Source organism: Gadus morhua, chromosome 3, assembly GCF_902167405.1.
Source record: "Gadus morhua chromosome 3, gadMor3.0, whole genome shotgun sequence".
In the NCBI taxonomy this organism is placed as follows: domain Eukaryota; kingdom Metazoa; phylum Chordata; class Actinopteri; order Gadiformes; family Gadidae; genus Gadus; species Gadus morhua.
The window spans coordinates 20,298,541-20,316,481 of NC_044050.1; the positions used below are offsets into that span (position 1 = coordinate 20,298,541).

At 45.7% G+C, this 17,941-nt stretch overlaps 1 protein-coding gene across 2 annotated transcripts in view; it reads right to left on the minus strand.

Moving 5' to 3' along the window:
• sdk1a (sidekick cell adhesion molecule 1a) overlaps positions 1-14,443 on the minus strand; it is a 255,428-nt gene extending 240,985 nt beyond the window's left edge. For both annotated transcript variants that reach the window (XM_030350672.1, XM_030350671.1), the window contains exon 1: positions 12,693-14,443. In XM_030350672.1, coding sequence (XP_030206532.1) covers positions 12,693-13,317 — 625 coding nt within the window. In that variant the 5' untranslated portion in view covers positions 13,318-14,443. The remainder of the gene's footprint in view (positions 1-12,692) is intronic.
• Positions 14,444-17,941: the final 3,498 nt, after the last annotated feature.

The window sequence follows — 17,941 nt, forward strand, 5'->3', positions numbered from 1 at the left end:
GTGTTTGCATGTGTGTATGTGTTTTTGTGCCCGTGCCATTGTGTATGTGGTATTTTGCCTGTGTGTACCTGTATGTTTGTGTGTCCCTGTATGTGTGTGTGTGTGTGTGTGTGTGTGTGTGTGTGTGTGTGTAATGAGATGAATGCTTCAGCCCCGCCTCATCCCAATTATAGAGAGTGGGGGAGAGAAATGACTGGTAGAATAAAGAGGGATGTGAACTGGAGGGGAAGTAACAGAAGGGAGAGATGGAAGGAGTGGTGTGGGAGGGCTGAGGTTAATTGATATAGTGAGTCCATTAGCTAACCATATGACTTCGAGCTCATCTATAGCTCTCCCACCAAACAAAGGCCACTCGTCTCTGTTGTATAGAAGGCCCGCCCAATCTGCTATGAATGCATTAGACTTTAAATTAGCCATTAAGGAGTGTGAATGTGTGTGTGTGTGTGTGTGTGTGTGTGTGTGTGTGTGTATGTGTGTGTGAGTGAGTGTGTGCGCATGTGTGTGCATAGAATATGTTTGTGTGCAAGCGCTGAATATGTGTGCGTATATATGTGTGTGTGTGTGTGTGTGTGTGTGTGTGTGTGTGTGTGTGTGTGTGTGTGTGTGTGTGTGTGTGTGTGTGTGTGTGTGTGAGAATGTCTGATGGCATGAGCATGTTTGGAAGTGTGAGTGGAAAAGTGTGTGCAAGCACGTGCCACTCCGTTCTTTGCCAGACGAACATGCAGTGAAGGTTTAGGGGGTGTACAAAAATGGCCAGTTATCGAGAACCCAATCGGAGTAAAAAATGGAGCAATCGGAGATGTCCTCCATGAAAGGCCTTCCTTGGAACCACGGACGCCTGTGGGGAATCTGTCCTATTGTAATGATACATCATACATCTCCTAGACATGTTATATATGTAGCCTTGGAAGAGGTCTAAGAACTCTTCAAAGCCTTGCCATTTGGCAGAGTCACTTGCAGCCGGTGAAAATCGGGTGAAAAATACCGCTGGCTGTTTGACATATGAAACCTGTGTGTGGCTGCCATAGCTACTTCCATTAATTGGGCCCTCGAAATGTCTGTGGCTGCAACAAAGAAACAAACTAATGCTTTCCTGTAAAGTATTCGCACAGCAAATTTGTTGCTCAGTACGTCAATAGATGCACGTTAGAAAAGAGGTCTATCGTTAAGTCCCACTGCCTCTATCTATGGGTTTGTTTGGTACCTGACAACAATAAAGCTGATGTTCTTAAAATAATTTAACATAAAGCTATGAATGACTCATTCCTACTGTGGTCAATTTGGTATCATTAAGTATGACAAACCCATTAAGGCATACTGACAACTTCTTAATCTATCGTGGATTATTGCAATCTGTGGCATGTGATTTGCCAATTTTTTTGAGGGAAGCCCCTCAAAGTTATCTGCATAAAGGCCTAAAGACTCACGATATTGATTTTGAGAGTTGTAGCACAATGAGGAAATGAGCTGCATAATCTATTCAGATTCCCTTGCCTTAAAATATAGAATAGAGAAGCAACCATTCATCACTGGCGATGTGCTTGTCTTGTTTGTTTGCAGAGGGTACAGGCATAGACAAGATAAGAAATACAAGACATTTTTAAAAGTATATCGCACCCAAAACTACTTACACATAAATAAGTGTGAGGTTACATTTCTGAAAGTTTAAGTGCAGGTAAACTGCATTAGGCTTCAGTGATTGGAGTCAAAACTGTACAATTTTCAGGAGGCTAGTTTCTCCGAAAGTACCCCAGAATGGTGCACTTAACTCTGCAAATTATATTATTCCCTCTCAGGTATGCAAGAACCTACCCACAACTCATCCTCACTCGATCACACTCGCCACCCCCCCTTCTCATCTCTTCTCAACTCACCTCAAAAAATCTTGTTTCTCAATTACATATACAATCAAAGCGACACTGATAGACTGCATGGCAGCCAAGTATCGGGTTTGCACCTTATCAACCCTTTAAGTTATATTTTCAATTAGATAATCTCTAGAGAGGGTGAGAGAAAGAGAGAGAGCGACGAGAGAGAGAGCGAGGGCAAGAGAGAAGCAAAGGGACTGTACACCACACTGAGACGATGTCTGCATCTCTTGAGGGCTGACAGGAGTTAAGAAATCCCATTATTGATGACACACACTGACATCACTACAAAGGAAACACTGTGCCTTAGGCATTGCTTTAACATCTGCATACACACACATGCTCTCTCACATCACACACACACACACATATTCTCTCTCTCACATTAACAAATGCTCTCTCACACACACACACACACACACACACACACACACACACACACATTCTCTATCACACATTAGCAAATACTCTCTCACACACACACACACAAACACATTCTCTCTCACACATTAACAAATGCTCTCTCACATGCACACACACACACACACACACACACACACACACACACACACACACACACACACACACACACACACACACACACACTAAGGTGTTGTGTGAATCATATGTCGTTGGCTAGCTCTTCAGAGGTATTCCCACCTCTGGCCTGCTAAATCTGCACAGAAACCACTCGCACACACACATAAGCTTTAGTACTAGATAAAAAGGGGTCGCATTTAGCCTGCCCCTATATAAATCAACACATTGCAACACAGCAGCACCACTCAGTATTCCTCCCTCATTGACAAACACATTAGGGCTATAGAGCCGGTGACAATATGCTTTTTTAAAATACACGGTTATTATGTTTATGTTAATGGGTTCGCTAGGGCTGTCGCAATTCATCAACATGGTCAAATAAGTCCACGCGGAAAATGTGCCCACTCTTTTGCATTTGACGATTATTTAAGTTGTCAGAAATGTGGGATGTGCGTTAAGACATATGGACGGCTATTAATAAAAGCTGTTCTTTCACCAGACTGAACTAAGCATGACCAAACTGTAATGGCGTGGAGCGGAACATACTAATATAGTAACATGATAAAATGAGCTACGGTTTGTGAGCACTAATTTCAAATTTTGCTCCCTTAAAGAGTTATGGAGGTACTCCTCGCCTCACTTTCATATTATCATCAGCGGTAGTTACGATACACAGCTCGTGTGTCGGAGCGTCACGTTTCCCACTTAGCTTTGCGGGCGAGGGCGGGATATTAAATGGACTTCCTGCATGGGAATGAGTGATTATGATCGTAAAAACATGGTGCTATAAAACATTGTGCACTTCATTTCATCAGTCAAATCATAGTTTGAGCTATGTGTGAGGGTGAGGGCAAATGCAATTTTACTTTTGTTTATTGTACCCATCTTGTTTGTTCATAGTATCTTTATTTTTGTTTATAGTGGCTGACTGTTGACTTTATTGTTTATTGTTCCACGCTATAGGCTTATTAAGCTGACTTGTAAATGTCAAATTTCAATATTCCATAAAGTGCTCAATCGATGAAATCGAATACAGATTAAGAAACCAATTGTGTTGAATGGAATACATTTCCTTCTGCATTCATAGGGTTTGCGTAACAAAATGTAAACCTTGGTCTCACACAGATACAGTTAAGAGATTGGTCGCTTCTGCTAAAACATAAGACTACGAACCCGCGCACACACACACGCGCTCACCAGCAGCAGTATTGTCTACTCCTATTGAAATCCAGGTTCTTTCAGACAAGAGTAGGGCATAGTGCCGGAATCATTCTCTGTGCAAAGTGGCCATTCAAATCGCCAGATTATCTGACCACAATCAAAACCCACACAAAACAAAAAGAGAGGGAAAGACCGAGAGGTTTCTTCATTGGGGGGAAGCTCCAGTCCAGATCACTCAACAACACTGATGTGAATGGGATATTCAGGGAGAACACAACGCACAATCAAAGCAATGGGAGAGTCAGAGAGAAGACACAAAGAAATCTAGAAAGGGGATAAAAATACAAGGAAATGACAGAAAAACATGGAAATTAAGAACAAGCTAGTGATAGTTTATAGTGATGGATCGGGAAAGGATTTGGCATTGGTATTAAAAATGTGTTTTCAAACCATTTGACACCAATTAGACACCAAAGAACCAATCCAGTGGAGGGTGAATGAAAGGTTACCACAAAGGGAAATGTTCCCAACTGACTTGTTGCTAGTAACTTGTTACTGCAAGATCTCCACCATCTGAGCTGAGCAGCTGAATTTCTGACCACCTCTGCAATAAAACTAATTCCAAACTCTTAAGGCAGAGCGAAACAATGTTTAACTTGACATGGAGGGACAATGTGTGCGTGCTGATGTTTTAGCATTTGCATGCCATTTGTCTCTGTAATGTATCTCTGTAACCAAACTGTTGCCTTCCACTATGGAGGGCAGAGAGGCTTAGCTTTGGCAAATTACGGACGATAGGAAGACTCATTAGTTTGCAAACTTTTACCCAACTTCTCTAATGCTATACGATGACTATATGTAGAGGAGGTTGTATTTATGTAGAACTTTTAATAAATTGATTCCTTTATACACTGTATATATTCAGGTATTTCAAAAGGATTTTGTAAAAAAAAATATATTAAACTATGAAACAGGCTTTCTACTAGCTGGCGCTAGTTCAGTCAGGATATAGTATGCAGGTGTAGCTGTTCAGTTCACATCCCCAAAGGAGCACATTAAACCCAGATATGGTCAGAAAAGCAGGCAAACCAAAAAAGTATTTTTTGTTTTATGACTTGTTTGATCGATTGAAAGCGTGAAATGTATACGTTATGAACGATTCGCGAGTGTTCATACTTTCCTATTTCCATTAGATAAATGGCAGATGTCACCGAGATACTACCATTGCCATGGTAGAGAGGTAATTTGTTGATTTGCTGCTGAGAGCTGCAAAAGGCTGTCTACAGTCCACGCAACAGGAATCAACCCAGCTAGAGACACCATTGTGAGATTAAATATAACCGACAACAAACTCAACGCGTCTACTTGAACGCCATTGATGAGTCTGCCTACTGAAGATTTCAACCACTACCCCTTTTAACTCTGTTGCGAGTCGAAAAGCAAGGGGCACTCAAAAAGAGGGGGGGGTAAAAAGAAGAAATGGGACTGAGCCTCAATATACATTTCGAAAAGGCCATAGGCCTTTTAAAAGGACAGCAAGCCACAAGAGAGAGGCATCATTTGATTGGGAAGCTACATCTTGACCTGCCAGGCCACAGGTTACATATGGTGTCATTGAAATATGTTGGCATGGATAAGCAATTTCAAAATTAAATGGATACCAAGGAAACAAATGCAGACATATATAGCCTGATATAAAAAGTGTATAAAAACAGCACATACATCTCCACCCGTCATCTCCGTAGAGCAGAGTCGGTTGGTTTTCTTTTCCTTTTTCTTTGTCTTCAGATATTCTATTTATTTATTTGTTCCCTTTATTATACTTTGTTGTGGGCTTAGTTATTCTACGGGGCATATCGCTGACATGGATTATTCATAACCCAATTCTTGATTAGATTTATATTCCTAATAGAGTTTCAGAGGAAAAGAACCCCCAGCTATAAACCATATTACACTTTAAAGGTACACTCATACACCGGAGACGGGGAGCCCAGCAGGGCAGCTATCAGAGCACCTAGCAGCACCCAGGAGCCAGGCCTGTTAAAGAGTGCCACGATGCTGCCCAACACTCTGTGACAAGTGCTGTCTTAGTGATGGCCCAACGAGATCCACCGGGGGGCTTTCATCACTGGGCTAAAACAGGCCCAGGCTTAAAAGCAATACTGCGATGCTCTGTGAGATTTTTGAGATTTTCGCGTGTGTGTGCGCTAGGGCTGTCAAAAATTCTCAAAAATGACCTGAATGAATGTCCGTTTGGAAAAAAATCACGAATTCGAACTATTCGAATATCTGGTTGCCTATTTTACGCAGTTGCCGTCAATATGTCAATAATGCGACAAAACCATGGTTCAAATTAGTGGGATATATATATATCCTATAAACAGCCCAGTAACGTGGAGGCCTAATCATGAAAAGCCACAACTTTGTATCGCTTGCATTTCACCACCACACCTGCAAGCGCGCAAACTATAGTAATCTGAAGAAGACGCCCGCTTCTGAATGTTACAAAGTATGCTAGTGGTAACGTTCCTTGCTTTGCTTACCATTTATCGAGAAGGCCTATTAAAATCGATAAAGAAAAAAATGCATGTCGCCTACGTCTTCCACCATGCCAGCGAAAGGGCCAGCACTACGCACCGTTCGGATTCATGAAAAAAAAGCTGTCTCGGACTTTGCCGAGAACATTGCGTTATAGCAGCTTTCACCAGCCAGACTACTAGCTCCCTGAGCTCTACTTCGGATGCTTATTGAATGGCATAGCCGAGCTGGAATACCTATATCCAAGTACGGAAACCCCGAGGGGATAAAATACATTCGCTCTTCACAATACTAGTCTGTTACACTTGTACCGCGGGAGTGTTTTTTCACATTCGATATTATGAGGGACATCGCGAACAGACAGAGGCTCATTCACAAAGCAGATAGAGGCGCTTGTACCGCGGGAGTGTTTTTTCACATTCTAATATTAATTTTCACGTTCTAATTCGCGTTTTTGGATACATTTCGAACGAATATTCGAACTTCGAATATTCGTTGACAGCCCTAGTGTGCGCGCACTTCTTTGGAGCGCTAGAGAAATTGTTGTGTGTATCTATTGTTCAGTCTGCCCGCCTTCCTGCCATCTACCGGTCAATTTGTTTTGTAATATCTGGTTATTTTAAATTGTCAACAGAGAACATGTTTTTGTAACTTTTCTCTGTCCAAGTCCCATAGCCCCCCCCCTCCAGACACAAACACCCACACCCACAGATCCATTCCAGACAGCAGCTTACACACAACACATAAACAAGGACATGATCAATAAAATCATCAGCCTTTGTCAATCTGACATTAAGCAATCAGTGGCAAGGCCTTTTACTGCAACACATCCTCCTCAATAGATACAGCACGGGCCAGAACAATGGATTCCCAAGCTCAACACTTGAAGAAAAACAAAACAAAAGGATCACAGCGAGAAAGAGACATGCCAAGAAAGCAATGGGAGAGAGAACGGCCAGGAAGGAACAGAGATAGATACAAGAGAGAGATAAAAGAGAAAGAGAGCCAAGAGAGAGAGAGAACCCAAAGAGAGAGGGACCAGCAAGGGTTGTATCCCACCCAGATCAGGTTTAAAGCCCTGGCCTACAAGATATCAAGGCGGTTACTAAATGCATATTTTCTAAAACACATAAGACACAAGAGATGACCCATTCTAACAATGTCACAATGAGATGAACTTGACAATGCTGATTGTACTGTCATGTTTCTTAGAGCCGCAATATTGATTTTTAAATGTATGGATAGTTGGGAAACTTTAAATCCAGTTGCAGCTATTTATTGCCGAACTAAGATACTGTTGGAGTCTTGCAGCTGTTCTACTTTAGGTATTCTTTACACCCAGCCACAGAGTAAAGCCCTCTGATTGGCTGAACTATTGCCCCCATTCAGGGGCCGACATATCCACAGGCCACTAAAGCGCACAGGTGATATCTGATCCGTCTGTCTTTGATCTCCATTAAGCACCTTTTGCATACCATTGAGCATCAACTAGCCAAAGCATCAAGGTTGAATTCACCTTTCTAGAGTGAGTGTTTGCTTGTAGAAAGGTGCATCGTAGGTCTTGTGTCGAGTGCTCCATACCAAATTAGTTTGAATGATTCTCGTCTGACACTGGTCCAAGATGGCCGGAAATGGTGTGTGTGTGTGCGCGCGTGTGTGCGTGCTTGCGTGCGTGCGTGCATGGGTGGGTGCGTGTGTGCGAGGAAATAAAAGGATAAGAGGAGGAAAGATTTGTCATATTCACCTGTAAAACCTGTACGCTACATAAACACGGTCAGACACACATAAACATGTTTATTCTTCATACGGGGTCTTTGCAATTTTTCAATAGCGGTCGGTTTACTGCCGAGTAAAGAAACGCAAGACACATCGCACACACAGTTAAACACACACATCTGTCACTGTTATATACGGGATTTACCATCCTGTCTACCTCAAGTCAACATTTAGGGTCATAGATTTCGATTAGAATTTTTGCGATGACCCACACTTGGACACACACACGGACAAACACACATGCACTGTATGTGTGTGTGTGTGCATGGTAAATGTTGTATGTTTTCCATGACGCTTTTAAATAAAGGCTACAATTAAATTCAGAAATCGCATCAACAGTCGTAGAGGCACAGCAATCCACGGAGTACCTCTACATATCAAAATGCTTTTGGCTAAATAAAGTTGCTCTACAAGTGCCTTTTATTCTCCAGTCAAAATACAGCGCAGCAGACGGCAGAGGGATTGCTAATGAGTTTGTAATAACATGGTCAAAGAAAAGAGACTTAGCTGGTGGGTGTGAGAGAGAGGAGCATAGAGTCGAGAGAGAAGAAGAAAAGGAGAGGCAGAGAGAAGGAGAGGAATCGGGTCACAATCTTCGCAGCACTGAAGTCGACGGATGATAATCAGTTAGACGAGGCTTCTAATTTAATCTCCTAATTACACCGCGATAAAAGATTATCTGTACATTCACTCGCACTCTTTGACACTGATAAGTGTTCTGTTTGGTGTGCAGGGTTTCCCTGTCAACAGACTACAGATCCTTATATGTCTGCACGCGCACACACACACACACACACACACACACACACACACACACACACACACACACACACACACACACACACTGTATGTGTTGCGTTCAGATTTCCATAGGATCTTGTAGTACAAAGGAAAGCGGACACATACAGGTCCTTAATCCTTTCAGAGCGCTGTGTCTCAAGTCTCAGGTCTATCTGAGAAGGCCATCTGATAGCCTGGCATTCTTCCCTCGCCATTCAGCCCCAACCAAGGGATGTTAAGTGCTTCTCGCTGTCGTATGATTGCAGTGTGTTTATCGTGATCAGAGGCTTGACGTTAATGGGGACTGAGCTGGGATCTGTAGTTTTTTCCGCCCACAGTTTTTCATTATCCAGATATGGAATTTTTGCATCCACGCCAAGCGGAGCCTGCTGGTGCACCACATACTGGTCGTACAACCAAATTACACCCATAAAAGCAATAAAAGCCTGGAGGCATTTCTGAACGGCATTCAGAAAACATTTCCGACACATTTCAATGTAGGAAAATCTTTGTGTGTGTGTGTGTGTGTGTGTGTTGGTGTGTGTGATTTTTGGTGTGTGTGTGTTTGTTTGTGTGTTTGTGTGTGTGTGTGTGTGTTTAGCATGCACTTCTAGCTAGCGCAAGCACTCACGCGTAGATCTGCTATTTAATTTCAGTTTGGCTGCATTCTATGACCTCTCCCGGATCCAAATGGCCTATCAGCAACCTCAATTCTCTCAGGCGCGCCGCGTCGTCCAGTAAGAGCTTAGCCAGGCATCAGTCATAAGCTCAGCCAATAATACGCTGTCATATTAAAACCAAATCACCCTGACAGATCCTCTCGATGTGAGTAAGCCCAGCGCCGAGATCCTTGACCTCGCTAAATGCCCGCGGCTGTGCACAACCTTCAGGGAAACTATGCTAACTTTCTTCCAGAGGCTCATGAAGCTGTCATGTACTTTTTAAAGAGATAAAGTAGGCTTCTCGAAACGTGCGTGACCCGTGAACATGCACTACATTCAAAAGCAATCATCTCGTCGTAATGAAGCCTAGCGGTATTTTGGTATTACTTTTTTCCCCCCTTCCATCCATTAACAGTGTTCACATTAGCAACGCGGGACAAGGTCTCCTCGGGTCCGTGGGTGACTCAGCCCGACAGGCCTGACGTCCGTAATGGAGGAGCCTAGCATGGACTCCTGGTACAGCCTGCAGTGGGGGTTTGTCCAACCACGCACCAACAGTGGGCATTAATCACGCGGCCGCTGGAGTTACACCCAGCAGGGTGACAGCCCGGCTGCAGGGGCAGCAGGATAACTTATGTACAAGGAGGGGAGGTTATCTGATGAGAGGACTAGCAGGAGGAGGAGGAGGAGGAGGAGGAGGAGGAGGGAGACGGAAGAGGAAGAGGGGTGGAGAAGCGACAGTAAAATGCTGCCGTCACTTAAAGTCCAAAATGAAAGATCGATGAGCTTATTTAAATGTGCTCCCCAGGACGAGAGTTGGCTCGTATAAAGCCCGGCATTTATGAGTAGGGGTGTGGGCATCGATTGACTCGGAGCGAGAAGGGGAGGGAGACGAAGGCCTAGACGGGGAACGGCAGAGAGAGAAAGAGATTGCGAGAGGGGGGGTCTGGGGGAAAGAAAGACAGAGAATGGGGGCAAGTGAGAGAGGTGGAGAGAGCTCAGGTTGGCTCAAGACCGGCTCATGAATTTAATCCTTTTCCTGCTCAAATCAAAGGTCCTGGTGAAGGCAGTGGGGAGAAGGGCAGACGGCCGAGTGTTTACAGCTTTCATTCAGGGCCCGCTGATCAAATCAATCCTTCCACTGGACACCCTCCCCACGCCCCCCTACGCACACACACACACACACAACCTCCCTAACTCACTCACGCACACAGTACATCCAATTTGATCAGAGTCTACAAGACACCAATACAAACACAGACACACAAACAAATGCACACCACCACCACCACCCTCACCACCACCACCACCAACACCACCACCACCATCACCACCCTCACCACCACCACCACCAACACCACCACCACCATCACCACCATCACCACCACCATCATCACCATCACCACCACCATCATCACCACCCTCACCACCACCCACCACCACCACCCACCACCACCACCCACCACCACCATCACCACCCTCACCAGCAGCAGCGACAGTGAGTGAGGCTGGGTCTGAGGAGGCGAGAGAGAGGCCAGGGGCCTGGGCAGCAGGCGCCGAGACCTTGACATGCTCTGTCCTGGAGATAGGACAGAGCTGACGCTGCAGCCGCCTCAGTCTCTCTTGTCCTCCTCATCCTCCTCCTCCTCCTCCTCCTCCTCACGCTGTCCCTGCCAGCTCCTCCTCCCTGCTCCTCCTGCTTCTTATCACTGAGATCGAATGGCCGGCAGTGGAGTGAAAGGGGAGGGGAGGGGGGCTAGATGTGGGGGCGACGGGTCGGGGAGTGAGAAGAAGTGAGGGGGGAGAGTGTGTGTACATTTTTAACCCACCCCCCCACCACTTGCGGCGAGGCGTCAGAGCGTCACCGTGGATTGAGCTGCAGGCTGCGTCCGTGCTGAGTGACAATGCAACCACCCCCCCCCCCCCTCCCGCCCCCCCGCCGCCCCGGCTTAAAGACTCTCCCGCCCTCCTCACCCAGTCTTCCTCACCCCCTCCGCCACCTCCCTCCTGCCAGCTCCCCCGGGCTCTCCATCCCCACTCAGACACCCCGCCCCATATTCACACTCACATCCCCCCCCCCCCCCCCCCCCACCCCCACACCCCCCGCTCTCACTTTCACACTTCTCTGCAGTCTGCCACACGTTACACACACACTCACACTCACACACACACACACAAACATGCACATGAGCAAACAAAGAGACATATGCACACACACACACACACACACACACACACACACACACACACACACACACACACACCCATGTCTTAGAACCCTACAAAACTCTCCCCCCCTAAACCCCCACCCCATCCCCGTCTCAGATTTAAATTCTGCCCGGTGCGCCATCTGTGACCCAGAGAAAACTGTGTGTCGACACCAGTCTGACCTTTTCCACTGCTTTTGTTTTGCTGCTCTGACACAAGCCCGCGGGGCACATACGTGCAAACAGACCTACACACACACACACACACACACAAAGATACACACTTTTCTTTGTGAGCCACGGACACACAAGGAGGAGCGAGAGAAAGGGGATGTGTATGCAACAATGTAAGCACACATGATCCAGCAACAGGAGCAACTATGGATCAATATCAGTATCTTCTGCTGTCCTGCTCCATAGATAAACAAATAAACAAACACACACTCACATACTAAGCACACAACGATCTGGGCAGACGCCATGCAAAAAGGGTAACTCTTTGATTAATAGCGGTTTAATTAATACTGTGTGTGTGTGTGTGTGTGTGTGTGTGTGTGTGTGTGTGTGTGTGTGTGTGTGTGTGTGTGTGTGTGTGTGTGTGTGTGTGTGTGTGTGTGTGTGTGTGTGTGTGAAAGCAGGTCATTGACTGAGGATTATCAATGCTTTGAGACAAGCAGATTCAGACACACAATTCCCACATGCATTGCTCAGTAGGCAGGCACACACACTTATAACGTGGTTTTGCATAGCTAGTTATGAATTCGTTTTTCAACACAAAGGGATTACCCCACTAGGATGACCCTACGCCACCCCCTGGTCCCCTTCTGCTCCTAGACAAGCAGAAGTAGGCTACACACTGACACGTTCCCAACCACCATTGATAAATCACTACGCTTGGTCCCATAAATCACGCTCTCTTGCAATTTGGGAATAATCATCTTATTTTCCCTCGATTCACCGCAGTCCTTGTGACAAATGAGCCTGTCAATAAACGTCTTCAGACAATGCACCAATAGGGAAGCATAGCACTACTTGGGTTGAACCCCCCCCCCCCCCTCCCAGCCCCGCGGCAATGGGCCGAAGGGTGAATCTGGAGATTTTTGGGGCCAGAATTTATTCTGTTTTGCATCTACTATGCATTCAGCCGAACCTGCTCTTACCTTGGGCGTGCAACACGTGGCAGCTGCTTGCGAAGAAGAGGAGGATAAAGAGGTATAGATTCGGGATCCAACTCCGAGCTGCCCCGGTGGACAGCATCATCCTCTGCCCTGCGGCAGGTGCCTCCTCCACGTGTACCGGAGATCCCGCGGGGCGCTTGATGTACACATTTGCAGTTCCCATAACCGAGCCGCGTTCCGAGGCTGAGCCCGGGAGAGGTGACCGACCACTGCTCCTAATAGCGTCTGTGACCGGGCGCCTGTGTTTGGCTTCGCCTCTCTTGCCACCCATCTCCTCTTCACCCGGTTCTCCGAGGCTGGCGGTACTAATGAGAGACGCTTCAGAGGCTCTCGCCCTCCGCTCCTCACTCACTCCACAGCGAGCGGAAAAACAAATCTCCGGGTGACCGGTTATCTTATTCTCTCTGATGGCTGGCTCCCCGCGCTTACTCCCGTGCCCCGGGCTCCAGAACTCACTAGTTGGGAACAGCTCAGCAGTGGCGCGACTTTCTTCTAATGTTGGGCTTTTCAGTACATCCGTGTTGTGGTAGTTCCTTTTGGTGGTAGTGAGGTCCCTTGGTTCTGGTTCCCTGCGATACCTCATTTTCATTCGGATTGATCCAAGCATGAAATTAATTCATCTGAGAGTAGGAGTAGGGGGTTTAGATTTATCGGCTTATTCGCTGCTGTCCGCTGTAAATCCGCCGCTTGTTTTGCTGTCTTCAACGGGGATTTATCGTGTGGATCATTTGACTCTTTGACAGTATCAACAGAGGGCAATAAAGTGCATGAATTTATCCATCCGTGTGTATGTGATTTCCCCTCCAAAGAAAATCAATGCTCTATTGAGTCTGCGAATTCCAAGGCTTGTCTACAAACAAGCTGGACAGAAAGCCGAAAGACTGTTAAAAAGGTGCCATTTGCAGAGAGTGGACAATGCCCCTATCCAAACAGATGGGGATTATGAGATACCTTCATTAACGCCTAACTTCACCCGCAGCTAGTTATTGTGGCTTGCAGGAATCAATGTCCAAAATGGATAGAAAATCCTCTCCCGTGGGTTGCCTTGGTCCCTTGTTATTTCCTATCGTGCACTTGGGTCTCAGGTTACAGGGAAGCGAGAAAAAAGGTTAACAAAACACCCATTCCATCAAGCCTTTTGTGGGCGATGAAGACAACAGTTTGTGTAACACACGAGATAGGACTTGATGTAACTTCATACAAGTGTACTTGCGCCTCTGTGTAACACACTAGATAGCAGAATGCATTGCAACTCTCACTTGCTACTGCGACAGCGAGCCCCTCGCTCTATCCCAAGACGTGAGGACCGCTACACGCATGCCGTTAAAAAAGACCGTTACTTCAGTTTTTGCATCGATTGTCGATTGGTCCATACATAATTCCGATGTTAGAGTCCGCTTAGAAAAGCGCAAGTAGACACACACGCTTACACACACACACACACACACACACACACACACACAGAGCGGTCCTTCGGATGCTGCCTGAGCCCCTTGCGCTCTCCTTTGCAGCGGCGTGGAAACTGAACACCTGCTGTAGAGCCTAGCGTTACTGTCGGAAAAAAATAAGAGTCGGGGCTTTCAGCCGTCCTTGGTTAAAAATAAATCTCTTTCAGACTTTGGCAAAACAGATATATGGTGTTCAGCGGGGGGTGGGGAGAGGGGGGGAGAAGTTGTCCAACGATGCTACCGTTATGCTATGCCGTTCTCACTTCCTAACTAGTACCGGCGCTCGCGCTTCCTTTATTTTCCTCCCAAACTCAAACTAAACTTCGATTCACTATCTCTCGTCGACGCTGATTGGAGGAGACTTTCTTAAGAACGGCGCCTTTGCTGCTGCTATTGGACGGTTGGGGGCAGGAGGCGGTGCAAAATCCGTTAGTACCACCACGATGTGGTAAACAGCGCCCCCACCCTCCTCGTGGAGAAAACGTCCATATCTCAGCCTCACACGCTCGGTGCTAGCTAGGTACTTAACATTATGTTTATGCAGACAAACGACAGCATTATACGACTTAGAATGTATTGTAAACAAAGAAGTGCAACCCTCCATTAACCTAAATAACTGTCCTGGATCAGTGTGTTGTAGCCGAGTCCCTTCCAGCTAGCTATAACTAAAGAGTCCATAGTGCAGTCATTAAATGGTACATTACCATTAAAACCTACACAGTATGACCTTATATTTTATTGGCTCTAGAAATCATCTGGGACACTTTTTTTCACTACCTGCCTGACCTCATACTGCCCCTTCACTATCTGACCACCGCCTGTAGTCCTGGTTCCCAATCACGTCAGTCCATCTTCTGTGGTGTCGTTCTACACCTTCCCCCCCAGAAGGTTAGGGCGATCGGCTTCTACCACCACTGCTTTCTCTATCCCAGTGTCCGGGAGCACAGAAAATGATATTTCATTTTTGGGTTTCTTTTTTTTTCACATTACAATGCCAAATGACCTCCAAGAAAAACCAAACACACCCTTGCCTACACATTTTGAGCCTAGGCCTCTCTCCTGCTTTCATCAAACTATAATCAAAATCCTTAGCTCAGGGAGACACTCCTCCATCACCAGCCCTCCACTGAGATTGTCACTGTCTTGTTGTTTTTTTGCCCAGCTAGGCCCATTTACCAAGCCCAGAAAATTCTCCACTGACATCCATCCAAACCTCCATTAGGAACTCATTGGATATTCTTCTGGTCATTTTATGTCAGTTTATCGTCCTTCGTTCTAAAATAACCCCATTTACCCTTTCCTCCTTCCCTACCCCATGGCAGGAACCACTTTTGTAGCTCATGCTGCAGATGACCTGTGCTGCATCACGAAGCAGACACCTCCCTTCTACATACATAGTTATTCTCCTTACCACCTCCTCCTGTCTGCAATCATCCATTCCTTCAATAAAGCAGCCTTAATTACTCAAGTTTGTCCCAATGCAGACAGGTCATGGGAGATGTCTCTAATGATATGTGAGTGAATGCAGACAGAATCTTAATACATTTAGCTGCAGGGGGAAGGCATTCTCTAGGACCAGTCTAAATTATATAACTAAGTTGCGTATTACTAAGGAAGGGTTTTTAATTTATATGCTACAGCTTGTCAAGTAGAACTACATAAATAAGGGTCATATTTGACAGATCTTTGCACGAAAAATGAGCATTCTCTAAGAGACCAATGGACATGGGATTGAATAAGATATAAAGAACATTGTTCCTTTGAAGACCCTGACTAGACTCATCAGTCTCATAATTCTGATCCAAAGATTTTTCAAACAGGCCCACTTATCTCCCATGAATCCAATCTTCCTATTCGGATATGGTTACGAGATAGGGCAATTAAACATTGATGGCATAGGGATATTGTGAAATCATGATGTTGTTTGATGAAAAGTATCCAGAAATATATGCATACAATTGTATTAGTATTATTATTATGTATATATACTTATATCTTTATCATTATCAGGCTATCTGCAAAGAATCAGACAATATATGACAGGACTCACGCCCACGAATATGCACACACACACACACACACACACACACACACATACACACACACACACACACACACACACACACACACACACACACACACACACACACACACTCGAGGCAGGCTTTTCCTACATTTACATTGCTGAGGATTGAGAGGTTCTAATCCCAAATCCAATTTGGCTTGTATCCAGTAAAATTACCTCTCAATCTTCTACCTTTAATTCATTCACCTCTTCCTGCTAACATAGCGTTGTTTTTCTGCTGTTCACCTGGCAACAGAGATTCACAGCAGCAGATGCTCACCAAGTGCAAAACAGACTTAGACTTCACCACGCCATTACAGTCTATATAAAGGAAGTCTAGTCTGCAGTGCGATTGTTATAATCATTGCCACTTTTGTCTTCACATGAATTATCTTCTTATCGTGGATTGCGTAGCGTTTGTGTGCGCGATAGAAACGATGAGATTCCGATGGTTTAATGAGCACACGGTACATCACCCTCCCCTAGCCAAAACACAGACAGGGAGGAGGGAGGGACGGGGGGGCGGGGGACCAAAGAGTGCTCCGTGATCGATGGCACCCCTCTCTTGTCGTCTTCTTAGCGGGGGAAACTACTCTGCGGCCCCCGTTGGAACACCTGTTTGACAAGGCTAATGACCCCTATTAACCGGCACTCAAAATGCACAGACGGACCCAGGTGTACACACGCGCACGCACACACCCACACACACACACACACACACACACACACACACACACACACACACACACACACACACACACACACACACACACACACACACACACACACACACACACACACACACACACACACACAGGAAGGCCCATCAGGGGTGTAAGGGGTTGCTTCCTGCAGACGGGCCTGTCATGGCGGATGATGGAGGTAATGTCAATATTAACCGGCCCATCTGGGTGCTCAGGGAGGAGGGGGAGAAAGATACAGCGATAAATAGATGCACACACAGAGAGGCGACTAGAGAAGACTAGAAGGTGGAGGAATGATAGAGAGAGTGGGGCGAGGGGTGGAGTCGGATTGCCTCTTGCTCTGGTGAATATACGTGCTCTTGAACCTCATCGAACTTTGTGTAGTTACCACTGGATTTTAAGTAAGAACAGCTTTCTGTCTGCATGCGTACCGTTTAAAACAAGCCCTGGCCATCCATTAGTATACCCTACACACACACAGACACATGCACACACTATTGTGCATAGACACAAAGGGGAAATATTATGGACTCTGCACAGGAGAGATGAAAGGGGCTTTGCAATTTAATATGTGTGTGTATGGGGAGGGGGGGGGGGGTAACCACTTTTATGCATGTGTGCTTATGCCTAGGTGTTTATACACATATTTAATTTGCCTTTTTTATTATGGAAATGTATCCAACCGCCTCTCCGTTAACAACATCCCTTTTTGTTTTTTATATAGGTGAAAAATGAGCAAGGATCAAAATAAAATAAGCATTTCATAGACCAACATTGAAATAAAGACAACACAACCTCTCTAACCTTACATTAAAGTGCATGAATGTACATTATTGTTGCCCATGGGTCCACTAAATGTGTGAAAATGATGGCAGTGCGTGGATCTATGCAGTGCGTATGTGTGTATGTGCGCATGGATTTGTTTTTATGAGTGTGTTTGCGTGCGTGTGCGTGCTTGCGTGCGTAAGTGCGTGCGTGTGTGTGTGTACGTTTATGTTTGCATTTGTGTGCATG